The 23,065-nt window shown below is 31.2% G+C and overlaps 3 protein-coding genes and 1 pseudogene across 3 annotated transcripts; 2 read left to right on the top strand and 2 right to left on the bottom strand.

Annotated features, from left to right (window-relative positions):
* Positions 1 to 534: 534 nt before the first annotated feature.
* On the top strand, positions 535 to 3,544 carry LOC107913084 (putative glucose-6-phosphate 1-epimerase; the record flags this gene model as incomplete). Its single annotated transcript, XM_016841526.2, has 10 exons — positions 535 to 626; positions 741 to 854; positions 1,038 to 1,151; positions 1,370 to 1,421; positions 1,691 to 1,828; positions 2,030 to 2,128; positions 2,384 to 2,481; positions 2,659 to 2,766; positions 2,850 to 2,931; positions 3,300 to 3,544. Coding segments are annotated over 10 exons (963 nt in total), but the record flags the coding sequence as incomplete, so codon positions are not given.
* Positions 3,545 to 11,898: 8,354 nt separating this feature from the next.
* On the bottom strand, positions 11,899 to 12,219 carry LOC107911071 (uncharacterized). The gene has a single exon (XM_041104247.1). It carries the CDS (start codon positions 12,217 to 12,219, stop codon positions 11,899 to 11,901), a length of 321 nt encoding a protein of 106 aa, XP_040960181.1.
* Positions 12,220 to 12,289: 70 nt separating this feature from the next.
* LOC121223160 (CENP-B homolog protein 2-like) lies at positions 12,290 to 13,159 on the bottom strand (annotated as a pseudogene).
* A 2,672-nt stretch (positions 13,160 to 15,831) lies between these two features.
* LOC107913086 (gamma carbonic anhydrase 1, mitochondrial) lies at positions 15,832 to 19,965 on the top strand. Its single transcript, XM_016841527.2, has 5 exons — positions 15,832 to 16,145; positions 16,316 to 16,459; positions 17,380 to 17,505; positions 17,587 to 17,738; positions 19,373 to 19,965. The coding sequence occupies exons 1-5, from the start codon at positions 16,031 to 16,033 to the stop codon at positions 19,649 to 19,651; spliced, it is 816 nt and encodes a 271-aa protein (XP_016697016.1). The 5' UTR covers positions 15,832 to 16,030; the 3' UTR covers positions 19,652 to 19,965.
* The last annotated feature ends 3,100 nt before the right edge of the window (positions 19,966 to 23,065 follow it).

Below are 23,065 nucleotides of genomic sequence, written 5' to 3'. Positions count from 1 at the left end.
TTACTGACGTGACATACATGTGAGTTATCATGTGGATGACATGTCAGCATTTAATTAATTTTTAAAATTTTAAAAATATTTTTTTATAATTTATACATTTATTACAATAATTTTAATATTTTTAATTTTTAAAAATATATTTTTTAATTTTTAAAATTTTAAAAAATTATTTAAATTCTTAGTTGTTATCTTATGTATATGTTACATTAACAAAGTTAAAAAATATTAATTTCTTTTATATATTTTAAAGTGATTTAATAAAAATATAAATAAACGAAAATTAAAACAACAGCTAAAATAATTTTTTTAAAGGTGAAATGAGTTTTTACTTTTTATTTTTATTTATCATGTTGGTCTCAATGAATATAAAAAAACTGAATAAGGGGAGCATATGCGAATAATATCTTCGAACATGATATAACCACAAAAAAAAAATTTGATCGAAGGCCAAAGCTTTAACCTCGTCCTGAATCGTTGGTTTTAAAGAGACTCGCTTGCTCGTTACATCCATTTCACTTTCACATTTGGCATTGACCCTTCTGCTTAATAATCGAAGAAAATGGCGATGGTTTCGATGAAATTTTTGTCCCTTCCTTAAATTCTCCTAATCTACGCCCCACCAAGCGGTTAGTTCCCGTTTTCTCTCATGTTTTCAAAGGCAACAAGCAATGTCCAGTTTAACTCTAGTACTTGGATAGCTCCTAAAACTTTGAATCCAATTGCTTCATATTCTTCTGCAGTTACTCAGGCATGGCTGTTGCAGCTTCAAACCAGGATGCTGTTGCTTTGGGGGTCACAGTAACACAAGGGGAAGGCAATTTACCCAAGCTTCTCCTCACTTCTGATCATGGCAGGTAATGTTCAAATCTTCAAATTTTGAAAAAATGACGCACTTTTTGCAAGATTTTCTTTTCTAGGTCTTTTCCAAATTTATTCAACTCCCTTGCTGGTTTAATTGATGGGTCTAATTTTTTTCCTTTTTTCATTGATTCGGGTCTGAAAGAAATTTTATCTGTCTTTGTTTTTGGGTGTTTTAGTGAAGCTGAGATTTATCTATTTGGTGGTTGCATTACATCTTGGAAAGTTCCAAGTGGGAGAGACCTTCTATTTGTACGGCCTGATGCTGTATTTGACAAGAAGAAGCCAATCAGGTTGATTCTCCATCCCTCACTCTACTTATTGTGATTTCTAATAAGCCATTGGTAAAGCTTGCTAGAATTTAGCTGATTAAAGAAGTAGATTATGGTTGTGTCTTTTGGCTAGAAATTGATCTTAAACCACTTCATTTCCAAAATTTAGAAACATGTTAATAACAGATGAAAAATGGTAAATTACCCAGATACTAACTGTATTTTTTTTATTTGGATAGTGGAGGTATTCCACATTGTTTCCCACAGTTTGGACCTGGTATAATGCAGCAGGTATGCCTTCGAATTCTTGTTCAAAATTCTAAAAACCTCTAGTTGCTTTCATTAAATTATGCTGCATTTCATATTTAGTTCCTTTGGTTTCTCATGAGCCATTTAAAGTGGTTTGTGAGGCCTGGTTAATATCCTTTCGAGAATTGATACTAGAGGACTGATTGTTATCATCATTAGTTTATGCCTGCAAAAGACCATCCAGAAAAATGAAAAGGAATGATCGAAACTAATGTTATTCCTGGCTGTGTAAATGTTCATGTGATTCACAGCATGGATTTGCAAGGAATATGGATTGGTCCCTTGTGGAGTCTGAAAACGTGGAAGGCAACCCGAATGTAACTCTTGAGCTAAAAGATAGTCCTTACAGCCGAGCCATGTGGGATTTCGGTTTTCAGGCTAGATATAAGGTCCGTTATCGATTACTTGCCAGTATGGGCAGGGCAATGATATTATGCTTATGAGTTATGACAACAGTAATTTCTTTGCTAATTTATGCATTAGTTTAAAGGTAACTGGAATCGTCCAGAGTAGGTATGTTGATTAATCCATGCAATTGTAAGTCATGTTTACTGATTAAATTGGCACTTTGTTTCATTTTGTTTCTTCAGGTTGTTCTAAATACAAAGAGCCTTTCCACCGAACTAAAAGTAACAAACACAGACAACAAGCCATTTACATTCAGCACTGCCTTGCATTCGTATTTTCGTGTAAGTACTTATAATTCTGTGGTTGATAAATGCAGTTTCTCTAACATTTCCAAATTGACATTTTCCTTGTATAAGAATGGAGATTTATTTTTGGTGATAATGAAAGAAAAAAGAACTTATTATTGGCAAGGGAAAATGAAAACGACATACACATCTACACATGTATATTACGTCTTATGTCTTATAATTGAGTTATATGGCATTTAAACTTGAATGAAGCTAGTTAGACATTGATGTTAAGACATTTTGATGCAGGCATCCATAACAGGGGTATCCGTGAAAGGTTTGAAAGGTTGCAAAACTCTGAATAAAGATCCTGATCCTAAGAATCCGATTGAGGGTAGGGAGGAAAGGTCAGTCATCAGTGCATTGTGCACAGAACTATTAGTGGAGGATAACTCGAGTACAAATTTTCAACTCTTATCATCTTTATATTTCTACTTTTCGCAACTTATTTGAGAATACTAGTCTTAAAGGTACTCGTGAGAAAAAATTTCCTGCACTTTCTAACTGTTATATTCACAACTCAGGGATGCCATCACTTTTCCTGGATTTGTAGATTGCATTTACCTTGATGCTCCTAATGAAGTGCACCTCGATAATGGCTTAGGTGATGTAATATCCATCAGGAATACAAAGTAAGTGAATCCACGTCTCGCATCTCTGTTTTATTAGAAGCAAGTCAAAATATTTTCCTCATCTTTCTACTTTGCCCTTGCAGTTGGTCAGATGCTGTACTATGGAACCCACATCTGCAGATGGAAGCATGTTACAAAGATTTTGTTTGTGTTGAAAATGCTAAGGTACTTACACACTTTCTTCAACAGTAACTTGATAAACTTAGTGGGTGATGGGTTATATTCATGATTCAACTTTTTTGGCTTGTTAATAAGCTGCACCGCTCAGACTCTTCATTTTGCTTGAAATTCCCCTGCCCGATTCAAATTCGGACTTGGCTGTGGGGACATACCCTTCCAAAGATACTTGAAATATATCAAAAATGAACTTCGAAAAATTGAACATATACCTGTATCCAATGCTTACCCTTGAGTAACATTGTTAAGGGTTCAGTCAATGCATCCAAAATAATCATATCAAGTGATTGAAACCATTTTTAAGCTACTGCTTATTCCCACATTGATGTTTTTCATTTTTATTAATGGTCACTCAGATTGGAACCATCCAGCTCGAGCCCGAACAGTCTTGGATAGCTAAACAACACCTCAGCATTGCCTGAATTCCTTGAGCATAGATTGTACAGTTTCCAAAGTAAATGGAATAAGAGCAGTCCCTTCTTTTGTTTTTTTGGAGGCAAAAGATTTTGGCTTCTATTTAGCAAAGCATAGTAGCTTCATGCTGAAGTTTCTGTATTAATAAATGAGTTGATGATATTGTAGTGTTGTTTTTCTTTTCTCACTGTTGATCTCGCCAGGTTTTTCTTTGTTTGATCATTTTACCCTTTAATGGATCTAAAATGTGCTTTGCATATATAAAAGCAAATGACTTTTTCTTCATGTGACAGTCATCAAAAACAGGTTAATCATTTGAACAAGTTTAATATATTACATACTCAAGCTATTTTAAATAAACTAGGATTTTCATCCAGCTACGCAAGGGAATTTAAATAATATTTATAAATAAATTTAAGTTTAAGTTTATTAAATAATTATTATTGAACTTAAAATTTTATGTAAAAACATGAAATAAATTGACATATGATAAAATACGGTAAGAAATAGTTAAAATCGTATACAAATAGCATGTGCTATACCCCGTGGCACGTCGGAAGGACACTTGAGCAGCAACTCAATTCACAGCAACTCGGGAAGTCATTCATAAACCCTATCTTTTGACACAACCATCTGGCCAAGCGCAAGCTATTCCGTGCCCAAACTTTCAGGGCACGTTTGGTTCGCTGTATTGGATTAGAGGTGTAATGGAATAGAGGTGTAATAGCAAATCAACTGTTTGGTTGAATGTAATGGAATAGAGGTGTAATAGTAATCTTGTGTTTGGTTGAATGGAATAGAGGTGTAATAACATAATGGAAAAAACTAAAATGACTAGAATACTCTTAGCATAAATTTGTTTTGGTAAATGATTATTGTTATTCTTATTTAAATTTTAATAAGATTATTATTATCAATAATAAATAATTTAATCATATTTAAACATAATTATTATTAAATATATTATAATTAAAATATATAATTTAATAAAATTCTTAATAATTAGCAGAAATTTGTTTTGGTAAATTATTATTGTTATTGTTATTTAAATTTTAATAAGATTATTAATATCAATAATAAATAATTTAATCATATTTAAACATAATTATTATTAAATATATTATAATTAAAATATATAATTTAATAAAATTCTTAATAATTAATATTCTTATATGAATTTACTCAAATCATAATATATGATACTATAAAAGAAAATTTGAAATAATTAATATTAAATATATTATAATTAAAATATATGATTTAATAAAATTTAAAATAATTATAACTAATAAATTATATTTTATGAATTTGTATAATTTAAATAATAATTATTACATATAATTTAATAATAATATATAATTTCATAAAATTCTTGATAATAAATTTTCTTATATGAATTTATACAATTTAAAATAATTAATATTAAATATAATTTAATAGTGATATATAATTTCATAAAATTCTTAATAATAAAATGTTCTTATATGAATTTACTAAAATCAATATATAACTTGAGAATTATATTCTGCATAAACATAATTAACTTATATTAAGAAAAGGTTAGATGAAAATGAAATTGTACATCATAATCCATATGTCATATAGTTTTACAACATCAAAAAGTTTGAACATTGATATTTAATGGTGAGAAAGAAATATTCTGACCCATTCCAATCGGGCAACAGAAGGTAAACTAAAGAAAATGATCATTTGAGTTGGATGATCGGGAATTTTACTCAAAGCATCATACTGCTGATCATCGGTTAAACCTTCAATTAACCATAACGCTGAATATAAATTTGAAGCTTTCTCTTCCATCTTTTGATGTTCTTCAGACTTCTGCTGAACTACCACCTCGGAGGCAATACTCCTACTGATTTGATCGCCAACGGCCTGGATTTTTTCCCCCAACAAAGTGGCAGCCTCATCAAATGAAGAATACACATTATCACGAGCATCAGATTTCTTCTTTCTCTTGTTTGAAGATGAGGAACCCCCTTGGTCTCTATCTCCTCGCGGATCTGTACCAGAAACATCCATGTCGTCTAAAGAGACGTCAGCTTCGCAGTTATAGAATGTGTTTCTCTCTTCATTCATATCTGTAGTACGTACATCCTCAGCATGTATTTCTTCAAGAACATCAGCAGCTGTTTGAGCGTCTTTCCCAGTCGCTCGATCTCTTGCGTATATGGCAGTAAGCTGGTTGTAGTAAGGAAAAGAACGATGTCTGAAATGAGAGGCTTCTTTGTGACTCTAAAAAAAATGAGGAAATCATATTAGTTATAAGTTTTGTAAAAAAACAAATAAATACTTGAAATACATTTTACCTTTACATAGGATTCCCAAACTGCATCTTCAGCAACAACGAGCTGCCTATGCTCGTCCCAACCAAAGCCGCTATTGTTTTGGCCATTAAGCATGTCATAGACGACTGACCATTCCCTTTTTAGGCACCTAATCCGAGATTCAATATTTGGTTTCGCCTTCAACATTGCTCTTGGTAAAGCCTTTTCTAGCATTTTCTCTAGCTCGTTCAAATAACTGGCTTTGAACTCGGTATCAGCATTAAATGTTCCTACATTGTGCAAATCCACCATGCAAGAAACCAAGGCTGCATCTTCTTCTGGAACCCATTTTCTTTTGCTTCCTCGAGAAGCTTGAGAAGAAGCATGTGATTGTGGAACACCTGACATATTTATCTTAAGAAAAAAAAACAAATTAACATTATTTACTATTTTTAATATCATGAATCAAAAGGTGAACAGTTTATAATATTATATCGTTAGTTTGATATAAATTTAAATTTATAACACATCCTGAATGAAAAGATAATTAAATTATAATTCAACAAAGTTTAGTACAATACAGAATTTTAATCAAACATCACCAAAGTTTCATAAACTAGATACCTAAAGTAACATCAACAAATCAATTCAAACTCAATTTGTCCCTAAACCTAACTAATTTCTAGATGCTTACCATTCATCGAACATTTGGTGCGCTAGTTCCATCCTCAAAGTAGCCCAAGCATCCGATGGATGAATATTTGTGATATTCGGTTCATCGTCATCCACCACATTAGTAGGTAATCCTTCTCCCACCTCCGCTTCAATGGGATCAATACTCATATGTATTCGAATAAAATTATGGAGCAAACAACATGCAATAATAATTCTATTGTGGACCCTTACAAGATAAAACGATGGACTCCTAAGTATTCCCCATCTAAGTTTTAATAAGCCAAAGCATCTTTCAATAATATTACGTGCTGAGGCATGTTTCATATTAAAAAACTCTTGCGGAGAACTTGGCTGATAACCCTGACGCCACTCGTTCAGATGATATCGCTGTCCTCTAAATGGTGCAAGAAATCTCTCACAATTTGTGTATCCAGCATCAACTAGATAATAACAACCTATAAAATAATTTTTTTTTAAAAATGATTAATTCAGCACACAAAGTTTGATCTTAATGAATAATCCCTCACAATTCCTCTAACTATACACTTTACCATAAGGAACTTTTAGTCCATGTCTTCTACTAATGGCATCTCGAAGCACCCGTCCATCGGCAACTGAACCTTCCCAACCAGGAAGAACATAAACAAATTGCATCTCAGGTGTACAAATACCTAGCATATTTGTTGCTATGTCACCTTTTCGCGTTCGATATCTAGGTTTATCAACTGTTGGCACCCTAATCTTGATGTGGGTTCCATCAAGAGCACCTAAGCAATTTTATATCACATGATATAAAACCTTGAGTTAGAATACTAATTTAAATCTAAGTCAACTAAATGTTGTACAAGCTATATATAAAACTCAGTCTAATACCTTAAACCATTTCCACCTTGTGTCAGAAGAATCGGCTGTAATTGGCTCCGGCTTTTTAAATAAGACATATTGTAAGCGTATGACAGCATCTAAAACACCATGAAACACTCTGCTAATAGCTTCCCCGGACCTTCTAAAGTGATGCTTAATAACTCGATTTTTCAGGTGATGGGAGATGATATGTAAAAACATGGCTACTTGCTCATCAACAAGCATGTTTCTTGACGACTTCAATCCCTCTATCGATTCTAACATCTCACATAGTTTAAAAAAGGCAGTTCTATTCATCCTAACTTGTTCAATACAAGTCTCGTCACTAGCATATACAAGCCTTTTCACATAATCCCATTTTGCATAAAAATCTAAGGTATAGGACCTAATCCTTGGTCTATAAGTATGTAGGCTAAGGCTGACACCCATTCTAAATAAGAACCAAATCGCAATTCTACAGATTTCCAACCATACTGTAATTGCAATACCAATTCTTTTACGCCTCACATTTTGTGCAATTAAATGCAGACGAGCCATTATTGCAACACATTAAAATTAGAACACACTATCAAAGAATTGAAGTTGCAATTACACAATATAAAAAAACACCACAAATTTAGAACACACGAAGCAAAAAAGTATCTATTAAATGATATCGTTTAGGGTTTAATTTCATTTCTTTATCAATCACCCAAACAATAATTTATAACACACAGTTAAAAATATTATGGACAAAAATTTAAATAATAAATATAATATTAAATATGTTTTTCTATTAATATTAAATTTTAATTGTTATGCCATGTTTTATTTATATTTTGGATTTAAATGTATAGTTTTATATTAATATTATATAATCAAAATGATTTTAATTATATTTCAATTAAAAATATTATATAATCAAAATGATTTTAATTATATTTTAATATACCTTAAATAACATAAATAAAATTTTTATTTGAGCTTGCAATTTATTTTAATAATGTTTAAATTTGAATGAGATCTTTGAAAGTATCAAAATCGTTATATTTTTATCATAATTGATATTAATACAAGAATTGGTACTAAAGTTTTAAATTTAGCTTGAATCGAACTCAAAAAATCAAATTACTTTTTTCGAATTAACTCAAAAAAAATTGAATAATTTAATTCAGTTAACTCAAAATAAAAAAAAATTAATTTTTTCAAGTTGAATCGAATTTTTCTCATAAATGTTAAGGTAAGATACAAGAGTGGATTTTGAAAATCAAACTCAAAGTTTTAGGTGACAATTTCCAAAGGGTTCCTTGCTAGTGATTGTTGTGAAGACATGTTAAAAAGCAACAATAATATTGAGAAATTCATTCGAAGTAAGTGATAAAATTTTATTTAGATAGTTTTCTTTAAATGTAGTGGGTGTATATATGTGATGCGAATGGATTCTTATTATTATGTGTGGATATTAACTCTCGGTGAATGGAATAGTGTAAGAAAACTACAAATGTGTTGCCAACCCTCGAAGAACTATAATTGACGTATGTCTATGGAATCTCTAGGACATGGGATTCAACCAACCCAATTTGATTCTCGGGTATGGAATCCGAACCATGCGTTGACAGATTATAAGTTTGACAGATAATTTAAAACTTTTAAAAGTAAGATGAGAGATTTGGTAATGAAGAAAGTTTTGGGTAATTTATCTTTCTTGGGTGCCATCAACTGGAGGTACAGGTCATGGCTTTATTTTCACTTCAATATATATATAGCCGAATAAGAAAGGGTTTTCTTGGTTTCTCATATATGGCCAAAAGCAAATACAGTGGAAGGAGACCTTATCAGCTAAATATTTCAAAAAGAGTGAAACGTAAAAGCAACATATAGGAAAAAACTCTCTTAGTTTCATAATTCCACACCAACTTGGAGATCAAATTAGCAGTAAATGTACTTGGGTGTTAATTCATTTCAAACATTTCAAAGCATTCAAAGTTAACAGTACCAAATTAACAGCACCATTTCAAACATTTCAAAGCATTCAAAGTTAACAGTACCAAATTAACAGCACCATTTCAAACATTTATCAGTGAGCAAACATTTCAAAGCATTCAAAGTTGAAGTAGTAACAACACTATTTCAAACATTTCAAAGCATTCAAAGTTAACAGTACCAAATTAACAGCACCATTTCAAACATTTATCAGTGAGCAAACATTTCAAAGCATTCAAAGTTGAAGAGTAATAGCACCATTTCAAACATTTCAAAGCATTCAAAGTTAACAGTACCAAATTAACAGCACCATTTCAAACATTTCAAAGCATTCAAAGTTAACAGTACCAAATTAACAGCACCATTTCAAACATTTATCAGTGAGCAAACATTTCAAAGCATTCAAAGTTGAAGTAGTCAAGTCAGTTTTAAAGATGATCTCTTTTTTTGGTACTTGCTCAAGATATATATGTTGGAATCTTTGTCTAGTTTAGATTCATTTTGAAAACAACCACCGAGAAATTTTATGGCAACCAGGACTATGCTGTCATTTTAGAGCTCATTATATGCATGTTAAATTGCAGTAGCCATGACAGAATATCAGAGTGTTTCTGTTCAACAAAAATCTCAAAAAGCCTACAAATCCAAACAGGACATGAGTATTCATAGTCCTTTGTTTTCATTTCTGACTGATCAAGCAGATGGAGCCACTGCAAATAAATTATACAGCCACTGCAAACAATTGTATAGCCACATGCAATAGGGGGAAACTAACCTGTAATGAGGAAATCGGAGAGGAGACCGATGAAGAACTGCTGGAGTAAAGAACCTGTAATTCAGGACAAACAAACAAACAATGAAAAAAAAACCATAACCGGCAAGAACTGAAACAATCGCATGCAGAGAGGAAAGAAATAGGTTACTCAGAGGCGGAGATTACTGATTCAGGCCGTCCAGAGATCTGACACCGTCGAGTCGAAGAAGGATGAAAAGCTGAAATCGGGAGTGGGTAGAGGTTTGGTTCGCCGGCACCTTCTGTTGATGTTGGGAGGGAGAGGGTCGGCTGGAGTCGATTTCGGCAAGAGGAGGGTAAATGAGACATCGATTACCTAATCTTTGCTTTTGCAATGGATTAGAAATCGGTGGTGAAGCAGCCAAAATGCGGAATTCGTCCGCAACGGATTAGGCCCGTATTAGGGAAAACAGCGAACCAAACGCTGTATTCAGTGGGGCCACCGATTCGGGGTGTAATGGCTAATTCATTACACCCAACCAAACAAGGTGTCAAGCTTTCATTGGAAATGTGATGTCGTTGATCACTAAACATCACATGGATTCAACAGCTCTATACCATCAAATCAGAATGAATGGCAAAATTTGTCTCATCACAGACATTCTCGTCCCATATAAAACATCCGCCTCATATATTCTTTAATAACTAGATAGCAAATCCAACATGTTAATATCACTTTACATGAGACCCCACCTATAAATACCTCCAAAACTGATGAAAAAATGATTGATTCTAAAAAGATACCAATCCTATACTCGATCAACTTACCTCCAGCTCTCAACCTTACTCTCCATGCCTCCACTTTTTATAACCTCTGCCTCAGTTGAGTTAACTTTTATGACAACCACCACTCTCGCCTATATATCTCTTCTTTGCTATATTATTATATCAACAACATGATATGACACAGAAAAGAAGTGATGTTACATCAATATATAAACTTTACAAAAATCTATATAAAATAAATCATTAATACATAAAAAATTATGTTAAACTTAGAAAGATCAACACAAATTTTTTTATACATGATCAACACAAAGTTTCTCTAAATTGAATAATAATTAAAAGAATTCCATTTAATGAATTGAATACACCATAAATATAACATAAATGATATAATTAAAATATAATAAAAAATAATCATAACACAAAATATATAAATGTATTAAAATGCACGAAAAAGTATTGAAGTAAAATTATTGTATTGACTTATATGGAAAGATACTTAAATTATTATATACATTCATTTTATACAAATTCAAATCTTATCAGTCTGTCATGGTCCAATATTATATAAAAAACTATTCGTAAATTTGTAATATTAAAAAATAAAATTAACAAAAAACATATTGCTTTTCCTTTTCTATTTATCTTTTTCGCAATTTTCCCTTTTTTTTTTCCTTTTCGTTCTCTTCTTTTCATTTCGCTTTATCTTCCCACAATTCCCATACAACCGAGTGAGGAAAAAAAACACGTATGTCAATCGAGTCTTAACTCGATTGACATCGACATTATTATCAACATAAATGTGAGTTTAAGTACACTAAAGCGGTTGCTATGAAAGATTCTAAACATTATATAAAAAACAATAACACGTGTCACTCATTCTCTCACCTAGCTACCCAACCAAGAGATAAAAAAGAATGAAGGAAAGGTTATGTGTCGATTTTTAAAGGCCTTACTTCTACAGTACTTGCTACAGTAATTAGTGTACAGCAAAACCTCGATAAATGAATATTTGATAAATTAATAATCTCGATTAAGTAATAAGTTTTTTCAGTCCCGACTTGGGCCAAGAGAATAAAATAATAACCTAGCTAAATGTATAATATAATAATTTTTGGAAAAATCCTTAAGGGCCTAACGAAAATATAAAATAATAATTCATTAAATATACTGAAAATTTTATATACAATACATAAAACTAAAGTGCTTTCTAGACAATTCTTATTTTTCTCAATTTTATTCTTTGCTAAAATATGCATCAATAGCTAACTGCTTCTTCTTTGCATGTGAATCAAATACAATTTCATCTTTAACTTTTAGAAGGGCATAAACCAAATCTGGTATATTCTTCTCGTGTTGTATTAAATAATTCTTCAAGGTATCCACAGCTAGAAAAGTCTCTTTTGGAGAAACATGTGATAAAACATTACTATCATCTGAATATTGCTCGTCATCAGCTGGCACATCCATTACTCCTTGAATAATTTCTTCATCCGTAGGTGACTCCATCAAAGATTCATTTTCACTTGGATAATTCAAAATTTGCTCAACATTCATGGCATTTCTATAGTGTAAATCAGAAATTTACTTCTTTTAATTTATGAATTCCTTCATCATCACTAATTTCTTATTCGAGAGGCATATCCTCCTCGGATCAAATTTTGCAATGTCGGAAATAATTTGCAATAGTTGTAGGCTTCACATCAATATTCCAAGCAACATTAATAAAATGGTTTGCATCTAATACATTAATCTTTTCAGGATTTATTTCTCCTATCTCGTAACCTTCTAAGATGCTAGAATAAAAGCGACGCCGATAATAAATCTTAACTACTCTAATAATTCCAACATCACATGGTTGAATTTTTTATGTTGAATTTGGAGGCAAAAAGAATAATTCAACGTTTCTCAAGCCTTCAATAACATTGGGATGGGCTGGGCAATTTTCTACTATAAGCAACACATCTCTACCAATCATTCTAGCATCAAACCAGCAAACAAAATCTTGAAAAAGTAATCCAGTTATCCATGCTTTTTTGTTGGCTCAATAATGATAGTTGAGATTGTCAATATTCACATGTTTAAAGCATTTAGGATTAGCAAACTTACTAATAACCCAAAGAGGCACTTTATCTGAACCATCCCCATTGCAACAAACCACAACAGTAAGTCTTTCCTTGTCCTTTTTTCGTCCTTCTAATTGCTTTGTACCCAGTGAATGATCTGCTTGCAAACGATAAAATAAGTCTGTTTCATCCATATTATAGATATCCTCCCAATCAAAAATTTCCAATTTAGCTCTTATTTGAGGTAAAACATCTTCAATATTCTCCATAACAACTGAATCGCTTTCACCAAATCTTCTATAAGACTTAATCCCATGTCTTGCCTTGAATCGTTCTAGCCAACCAATTGAGAAGTTAAATTTGGAATTTGAATCACCATACATTTTTTGCAGAAACTCTTTTGCTTTAGTTTGAATCATTTCTCCAGTCATGTTTACTTTCTCTTGATATTGGAGAAACCACTCATACAATACATTCTCTATTTCTGGATATTTGGCTGATTTGTGCATTTTAACATTGTTATTCTTTATCTCTTTTGACAAATATTCAGATGATCTTTTAAGAGTATTTGATATTATTGATTGGCTCACAGAGAGATCAAATGTTTGTTGAATTCATTGTTGCAAATCTTTTTGACTTGAAGAGGGATGCTCATTTTTGTACTCACATAATACTTTTCTCATCTCATCTGTCAATGTAGACTTTTTTACATCTTTCAAATGGGAAGCCATGGAGGAAAAGATTATATGAATTACAATATTTTGATATGTATGTATGTTTATTTATAATAAATTTTTTAATCTATCTAATAAATATATACATATTGGATTTTGAAACCATTATCTCTTTTTTCTGTTTGGTTACATGAACTAATTATTAACCTTTTTTTTTGTTACATGATCCAATTAACTTTGATTCATTGCACCTACATGCATATTGAATTTTGATAAAAAAAAAACTCATGCATAAAATATGAAATATTCTCTAAATTAATAAAATATTCATTTATCGTTAAACTAATAACCTCGATAAAATAATAATTTTTTCGGATCCCCAAATATTATTTTATAGAGATTTTATTGTATTCTCTTTTTAACTATGTTATGGATTATAGATGTTATAGATATGAAACATGTTGGATCATTTTGCCCTCTTAGGACACGAGAAAGTTAAAGACTATAAAAAAATATGACTTAGAAATAATAAGAAAAGAGTGAAGAATTTATATGCAGTTGCGAAAGGGAAAAATTTCTATTTAGGTTTACGTATAATTTATAAAATTTTAAATTCATAATAATAAAATTGTACTTTGACCCTCTAAAATTGATAAAAATTTTATTTATTTTTTTGAAAATTATAAAGATATAAATTATTAAAATGATGAAATTATATTTTTACTATCGTAAAAATATATAATTTAATTCTAGTTCAATTTTTTTTTTCTAACTTCATCTCTGTTTATATGAGTAATAAAAATTGGTATTTCGATGTGATCATTCAACAAGAAACTTTTTATCAATTCCAACTTAGTTAAGAAATTACCAAATGTTTTTTTTATTTATACGTAATAAATATTATTTTGAAGGCATTTACATTTCTTATATTTTGATATATTTTTTAAAAATATATGTATATAAATGAGAAATGTGATATTTGAACCAAAGTAATTGTGTTTATGAGCTAAGCCGAGTTCAAGTCGAGTTTAAGCATAATACTAACACTTAATGTTTGCCCAAGCTCACCCCAAAATATGTGCCTAAAATTATTTAAGTTGGCACATATTTATAAATTGATAATTCAAATCTATTTTAACTTTGTTCATATTTTTTTTGAAAAGTTTTTATATTATTTTAATTTAATACTTTTCATTTACTAAAATTATATATATAAATATCTTAACATTTTTTAATGTTTAAATTATAGTATTATATATTATTATAGATTTAATTTTTATTTGTTATAAATTTCATAATATATAAAATAATATGATATATTAAAATTTTAATAACATGTCAGGTTGAGCTTGGGTCTTGAATGCTCAAGCTTAAGCGCAACTCATATTTTAAATGGGCTCAATTTTTTTTGTCTAAACTTATTTTTTAATGTTATTATTTTTTCTCCAACCCTCCTAAATTTTAAGTAAGATAACTTGATCTATGAACATGTTTAAACAAAAAAAAAAATCATAATTTTATCTATTTTAATTTTATTATTTTAACTATAACCACATTTAATTTTTGTATCAATTTTTATTAAGTTTATGTAGCCATAGTTTAGTTTAAGTTGATATTTGGTTTAGGGCCAGTTCTTCATTGCTTAAAAAAACACTTCTGACTCCAAAAGTACTTTTGGAAGAAAAACTGTGCAGAACAAGCTGCTTTTGGCTAAAATTTTTAATTTTTCAAAAGTGCTTTTGAAAAGCACTTCTGAGAATGAGAAGCTAAAAATTTTAGCTTTTCTCTTCCAAAAGCACTTTTGGTGCTTAAATATTTTTTCACCCCTCCAATAACATAGTACTTTCCTTTTTTTTCTTGGTGCTTAATTACAAATGTGTTAAAATCATTAATTAAAAATAAAAAAAATATTTTTAAAATACTAATTACAAATATTTAATGGTTATATTTAAATATTTAAAATATAGTTTATATATTCTAATTAAATTTTATAAATAATTAATATTTATTGCTTAAAAATATTTAAAATTTATATTTCATATATTAAAATATTAACAACAAGTTATAATAATTTTTTATATTCTTACTAAAATATAATAATATTAACTAATTTAAATATTATTTAAATGCATATTTGTTACTTGATAATAACATGTTTAAAATAAATATTTTATTTCTCAAAAGTACTTTTTGACCGCAATGCTAAACACTCAAATTTTAAATCACTTTTCAAAAGTACTTCTCAAAAATATTTTTCCACAGCACTTTTCAAAAACACTTTTTAAAAGCAATGAAGATCTTGCCCTTAGTATTGGAGAGAAATATAGGCATTGAAAGGGTAATAGTAAAAATTTAAAGAAAAAGGAAAGTAGTCAATACGACGGCGTTCCAATGTGTCAAAGCGGAAACACACGTGGCAGAAAATAATTGAGGCAAATGATATACTGTAATACAATTAGCCGTAGGGAAGGAGAGGATGGTTGCTGGACACGGGGGGTAGTTCTCTCTCCATTTTTCTCCACTTCAAAGCTTTTTACTTTCTGAGCTGAGGAAAAAAAAAGATTTCTCTCAGATCTTCAAGAGAAAACAATTATCTCCGTTTATCTGAAGTAGAATAAGGATAAGAAGATGGGAACATTGGGGAAAGCAATCTACACGGTTGGATTCTGGATCCGAGAAACCGGCCAAGCCCTCGATCGCCTTGGATGTCGCCTCCAAGGCAATTACTACTTCCAAGAACAGCGTGGGTGCCCTAAAACCTAACTCCCCCTTCATTCAATTTTATAATTTGATCGATTTCTCGACGAATATATGCTTCATTTTCAACTGCGATTTTATAATTTTAAGAAAATTACTTCTTAAATCGAAAAGGAGTAGACTTTGATCAATTTTTTCGGATTTGGTTTGTTTCAGTGTCGAGGCATCGGACGTTGATGAACGTATTCGACAAAGCTCCAATTGTTGATAGAGATGCCTTTGTTGCACCTAGCGCTTCTGTCATCGGCGATGTTCAGGTTGGACGGAGTTCTTCTATCTGGTATGGCTGTGTTTTGAGAGGTAAGTAGTCTCATTTTTTTTAATTAGCTGATGAGTGTTAAACGCATTTATGTTGTAAATCAGGTAACTTTTTTTTTGGAAGTTTAGGGTTTGAGGATTTTATAGTTGAACTAGTTTTGTTCGTTGATTAATAATTAATTTAATTTCTGAAACCAAAGTTCCGAATGCATGGTTACAATCATTATTGCCTTAGGAAAATGAAGCTAAGGATGTTTGTTTGGTATTCTGTATCAAGCATGCAGCAAATGTTGTTTGGTATTTTAATCATAAATTGCACTTCTTGTCTCAAAGATGGGACCTTTTTACAATCAATATCCATCATGGCATTTGAAAAAACTTCTGATGTCCCAAACACTGCTGATGTTTGGAAGCAATTATGTGGTTAGGCGAAAGGATATGTTTTAGCACATAGATGAGATGATCACCATGATACCAATGACTGTAATGAACGTGTTAGTATGATATGATGATCTTAGTTCTTAATCCTTTTGTTAAAATTATGACATCTTGTGGCATAAGGGCAAAACTAAGGATTATTTAATGACGGAGCTGGGGTTGGTTAGAAACTTGTAGTTAAACTGTATTCTGTATGATTAATAGCAAAATAGCAAAGTTCATCTATTGTTTTTACTAAAATCGCATAAGCTGTAAGCCTTTAACTCAGTACGTGTTGGATTGTGTTACTTCTATGACAAATAAAAATATGAATATCACAGGATAAGATACTTCAAAATTCATGATCTCTCATTGATCCATCCATTTTATGGTGTTCTATTGAAAAATGAGATCGATGTAAAACTCCTCAGTTTCTTTCTTAAGGAACTTTATGAGTCCTTCCTCTCCCTCATCTCTGTGTGTTGTGCCATGCTATAAGTCCATCCTGGATTTCCTTTTCTGAATCTGACTTTTGATGTGTGTAGGTGATGTCAATAGCATCAGTATTGGGTCTGGAACAAATATCCAAGATAACTCCCTTGTTCATGTTGCAAAATCTAACTTAAGCGGGAAGGTTTTACCAACGATTATTGGAAGTAATGTTACTGTCGGTGAGTGATCCATCCTTGAAAGTGGTACTTTTCTGTGGTTTTAGTATCATGAAAAAGTAATTACCGATAAAAACTGGACAGGTCATAGTGCTGTTTTACACGGATGTACTGTTGAGGATGAAGCATTTGTTGGTATGGGGGCTACCCTATTAGATGGTGTTTATGTTGAGAAGCATGCCATGGTTGCTGCCGGAGCTCTTGTGAGGCAGAACACTAGGATTCCGTGTGGAGAGGTTAGTGGCACTTCTTCATTGACATTTAGGTGTTAATCTTGATTTAAATCTTATAGATTCTATTTAATATCATAACTTTCTTGTTAGATGCAAATTTTATAGTTCAAAGATATATGAAATAAGTAAAAATAGATATGATAGTACTGAAGACAACATTGAGCAATAAATATGATTCATTTGCTAAAAGCTAGAGAGTGTAGTCATAACTAGTAAGGTTTACCACTTTCGAAAGTTGAAGCTTGAGCCAACGTGCATTCTCATATCAGCTACTATGAATGTGGAGTGAGGAAACCCGCCATTGTCAAGCTTTGACAATGATGTGTCACAAAATTAAAGCAAATGCACCTATCAATTAATAGTATAGCTATGGTGAGTAAAGATATTGTTCCCACGAAGACTAAAAATACTAGTAATATCGTCTTTCTATCATTTAACCGAATAATTCGAGTGTTTGATTAAAACTAAAATTAACTAAATTATTAACTAACAAACACAATAAATAATAAAACACAAAAGTAATTGATTAACAACTAAGAAGTAAAATAATATCCAGGAAAGAATTCACCTAGATTTCATCTATCACTATCAATCTAAATTACACAAATTCTTTATTTAGTATCTTGATCCGCAGAAATCTCTAAATTATCTACATCTCATCGAGCATAAGAGCAATTGACTTTAGGTTAATTAATTGAAATTTTTTTCTAATTAAAACCCTTATTATTGCATTAATTCGTACTATGGATTTCCCTATAAGATTGCATGCAACTCCACTCAATTACGCAAGATCTACTTTTAAATAGGTTCTATTCAACCTTCGATTTAAGCACATCAAACATGGACCAATACTCTAGAAATATCAAACCAAGAATTAAGCACACATAATTGAGAACAAGAATTAAGTATTTATTGTGTAAAATAAAAATCAAACGACAAAATTCATCATATGGTTCATCTCCCCTAAGTATTTAAAAAATTAGTTCATGCTTGAAAATAAAAACATCCAAAATATGGTATAATTGAAAGAAACAAAGAAACTCATGATATTTTTCTAAGATATCAATTGAGAATCTTCAATATTGACGGAAATCTACTTCAAAGTCGGCTTCAATGGTGTTTTTCGAGTTGTTTTCTTGAGTATTCTCTAATGGCTCTCTTCTTCTTATTTTTGTCATATATACATCTTAGAAGGCCCAAAAAACTCAAAAATCGTGATTTTTCACTGTTCTGTGCGCAATTCCGCGAAATCCACACGCCCGTGTGGGTCACACGGTTGTGTAAAATGGTTCAGCCCGTGTGGATCCTACAACTTGCTCCGACGCTTCGGTTTTTGCTCCTTCTGCTTCCAAGTGCTCTATTAAACATTAAATAATAAATTTAAAAGATTAGGAGTATAAAACTCATAATTAACATCGAATATCCAAAAACCCATTAAAAATGAGGTTAAAACATGTTAGTTTTAGCACTTATTAGACAAGAAAACCTTGGTGGTGGCTTTGCTTGTGGTCCTCTCAGAGTTAAAATTTTTAGATTAACATGGGGGGAGATGAATTGGATCAACTTTTAGCTCAAAAAGCAAACGTTATAAAGGATGTTCTAAACTTGTTAACATATATTTTCCTTTACAAATACAGGTTTGGGGAGGTAACCCTGCCAAGTTCCTAAGAAAGCTAACAGAAGAAGAGATGACCTTCATTTCTCAGTCGGCTCTCAATTATACCAATTTGGCGCAAGTTCATGCAGCAGAAAATGCAAAGAGCTTTGATGAAATTGAGTTAGAGACGATGCTCCGCAAGAAATTTGCACGCCGTGATGAGGAATATGATTCAATGCTTGGGGTTGTTCGTGAGACACCTTCTGAGCTTATCCTTCCAGATAACATTATACCAGATAAAGCGCCAAAAGCTGCTTAGGAGTGGTAATTCAATTTTTTTTTTTTTTTTGAGATTCAATGTTACTGGATATTTTGTAATCAGCTGAGAATGGCTGCATTTCAGTTGCAATAATTTTGTTGGTGCTGGCTGAGGTGTTGAAAATTGAATTATAGAGCACACTCATTCGGCTAACCTTATCATCCGTTTTGGCTATTTAGAAGTCGAACTTCATTTTGCAAACTAATCTCTGGATGTTCCAAGTCATCCAAGGTGGTGTCTTATGTATTTGTATTTGAGCTCAATTGCTTTGATCATGTTTACTGCCAATAAGAACGTGCAGGTAGTTGTTTCCAGTTATGCTGCAAACTGGTGTTTGAGGTTCCCAAAGATGCAGAGGGATTTTTAAAATTCAGAGGTGATTCTTCATTGCTTGGTAAAATAAAAAAAAAATTATTTTCAAAACCCAATATTATTTTTAGGTTAATATGTATGTGTTTGACGATTTTTTTAATGCGGTATCTGTAATTTGCAAGTATAGGGTTGATTAATCTCCAAAATTTTGAATTTCATTCCTTCCTGCTTGAAAAGAGAATAAATAAGGAAAACAATATCATTCACAATGCAGCTAACAACAGAGAGATGAAAGTTTGAATTCGATCTCAAGCAACTCTTCTCTGACTCTGATTATTAGAAAGGAAATATCATTCACAATGCAATGCACACCCTAACAAATAACAAAAGCCTTGCATTTTAAAGCCGATGGTGAAGCAAAATTTTGCAGATGGGGCGAAGCACGATTATGGAGATAAATGAAGGCCGGTGCACATTTAATAACGCATCCCACCCTCATTAGTTGGGTGATATTATCACAGATTTACATTTATAAAAAATGTCAATCATTTTTAAAAATCTTTTCTATCATTTAATTATGTATAACGAATGATTGACTCTTTTTTCTTTTTTTTTTATAAATGTGATTATAATGATATGATTTGACTGATTATTTTTATATAATAATTTCTCCCTAGAAATGTACCTCAGTTTTAAAACCTTATCAGCCAAGGCAAGGCAAGGCAAAGAAAGACCGTCCTTATTGGTTGGTAAAAGATGTGCATAATTGCACCACAGCCACCCATTTCACTCAAAATCCACTATTGATGTTCATAAATCATAATGGGCTCTTCCTAATACCCAATACCTCCACTATATGGTTAATAAAAGTGAAGCTTCTTCCTCAAAAGTCGGTGAAAACAAATTCTAATTAATTGCATCTGCATGCTAAAATCATTTGTTCAATTATTTGTACCCTAATGTCTAAATTATTTGACCCACTTTACTTAATCATCCCATCCTTCTGATTTTGTGTTCATTTTTTATTTTTAAATCGGATTTATAATTGAATTGATTAGATAATTAGTTCAGTTTAAAAATTTTGATTCAATCGGTTTAACAGATTCAATTAATTTTTTAATCGTTTTTATCCATTTGTATTGATTTCCGATCTAAACTATTCAAAATCATTCTAGATTAACCTCTTGACTGGTTCCATCATTGGTAGAATCCAATTCAAACAGCAGTGCTTACCGTATTTCTCCATTAGCATTAGTTTGCTTCTAGCTAAAGCAAAATATATACTACTTGTGTCTACTTCCCTACTTTATAGTAGTAATTACTACTACTTTTCTTAATTTATGAAAGTAATAATTAAGGTTAATTCAACGAGAAGTTGTTGAAATTATAGCCCAACTTTTAAACTTTATCACAAAATTTAAATATTTTAATTGATTCTTTAAAATATTAATATCGTATCAATCAGATTATTTTATTAGTTAAGAGTTAAATTTTAGTTTATATATTTCATGGAAGATATTTAAAATATGTTCTATTTACTATTTGGATAGCTTGGACCGACATGTTAAAAAAGAAGAAAAAAATAGTCTCTTAAATTTTAATGATATTGTCTTTAAATATATGAGATCTAATTTGTCCATTAGGTAAGTATATATACATTTACAATTTAATTCATGTGTTTTAAATATGTCCCATGACATATTTGAATAGAAATTTATTGTCTAAATTAATAACCAGGAAGATGGAAGAATTTAAATAATACAATGTTGATATTGTGATCTAATTTAAAATTAAATGATAGGTTAAACACGTTTAAAAGGAAAAGTAATATTTTTGTACCCAGATCACCGGTTAGGTCATTTGTTCCCAAACCAATCGGTTCGATCAATTAATTTGATTGATTAAATAAATTATTAAAAATTTACAAAAAAATAAAAAATATATATTGAACAAGAAAAAAGTCGAATCTCTTTCTCCGGATTGATATTCTGATTGGTTCCCGATACAACTGGTCTAATCGGTTTGATCTCGAGAAAAAAAAAAGATAAAATAAGAAAATGAAATTTGAAGTAGTAATTAATAAGCTGAAGAAAAGGGTATGAAAACCCATAATGGTTGCACCCAAAAAAAAAAGTCATAGAAATGGTCCATCAGGAATGTTTCTTAAACCAAAAAAAGGCTTCGGAGACGAATATGGATGGCCAACTCTATAGCTTTTTACCTGAACTCATAACAAACATCATATTCATCTTACAAATCATCCAACCAACAGAACCTACTTTTATTGATAATTGTTGTGTATTAACCCTAATAACGACATTGATCCCATAATCTGTCTTTGGTCCTGGTTGTTGGGTTCCCTTCCCTTTCTCTCTAAACAATTGCCAAACCTATGGCGAAACTTGTAAGACCAGTAGTTCCTTCTGATATTTTTGGTTCCGAAACCAAACCTGCTCCATATCAACCACTCAGCAACTCTGATGTGTGGGACCGATTCCACTGTGTTTTGTTTCTTTACCAAGCAATTTCCATTCGTATGACTTTACTCTTCTTTCAAATCAATTCTTTTCTTCTTTTTTTATTTGGTGGAGATGTTGAATGAAATAAGTAAAACTTCAACCTTCAACTCCAATCCTTTTAAACAGGCTAACAATAATCGAACCAAATCAAGTTGGTTCCAATTATAGCCACTTGAATGCTGAAATAAAGTTGGTCTAAACTGCTTCATACATGGTTTATGTTGGGCTGATAGTCGGTAATTGACCATGTTTTTGCATTAACTGGTCAGGCTTCTTGATGTGTAACCATTAAGAGATGTTACATGATTAAGCAAAACGAGACAAATTTAAGTGCAAGAATGATGAGTTAGTTTTGAGCAGTGCATAGGTATAAATTGATGAAAAAGTGGCAAACATGAGGCCCCAGAGCTACGCATCCTCTATGTTATGGTCGTATTGGTAATTGGTGTATATATGACTGAGGTGATTGAAGGGTCCCCGACCCGCACTCGGTATTTCAACTCTCCAATAATTCTACTTTTCTTTTTTATCTCAACAAATCAATTACACAGTTCCACTCCCGGACACATCAACTTATAAGGGA

This window comes from Gossypium hirsutum, chromosome D11, assembly GCF_007990345.1.
Source record: "Gossypium hirsutum isolate 1008001.06 chromosome D11, Gossypium_hirsutum_v2.1, whole genome shotgun sequence".
Lineage (NCBI taxonomy): Eukaryota > Viridiplantae > Streptophyta > Magnoliopsida > Malvales > Malvaceae > Gossypium > Gossypium hirsutum.
Note: the sequence above shows the minus strand (reverse complement) of the source record. Positions and strands in the feature narration are given on the sequence as shown.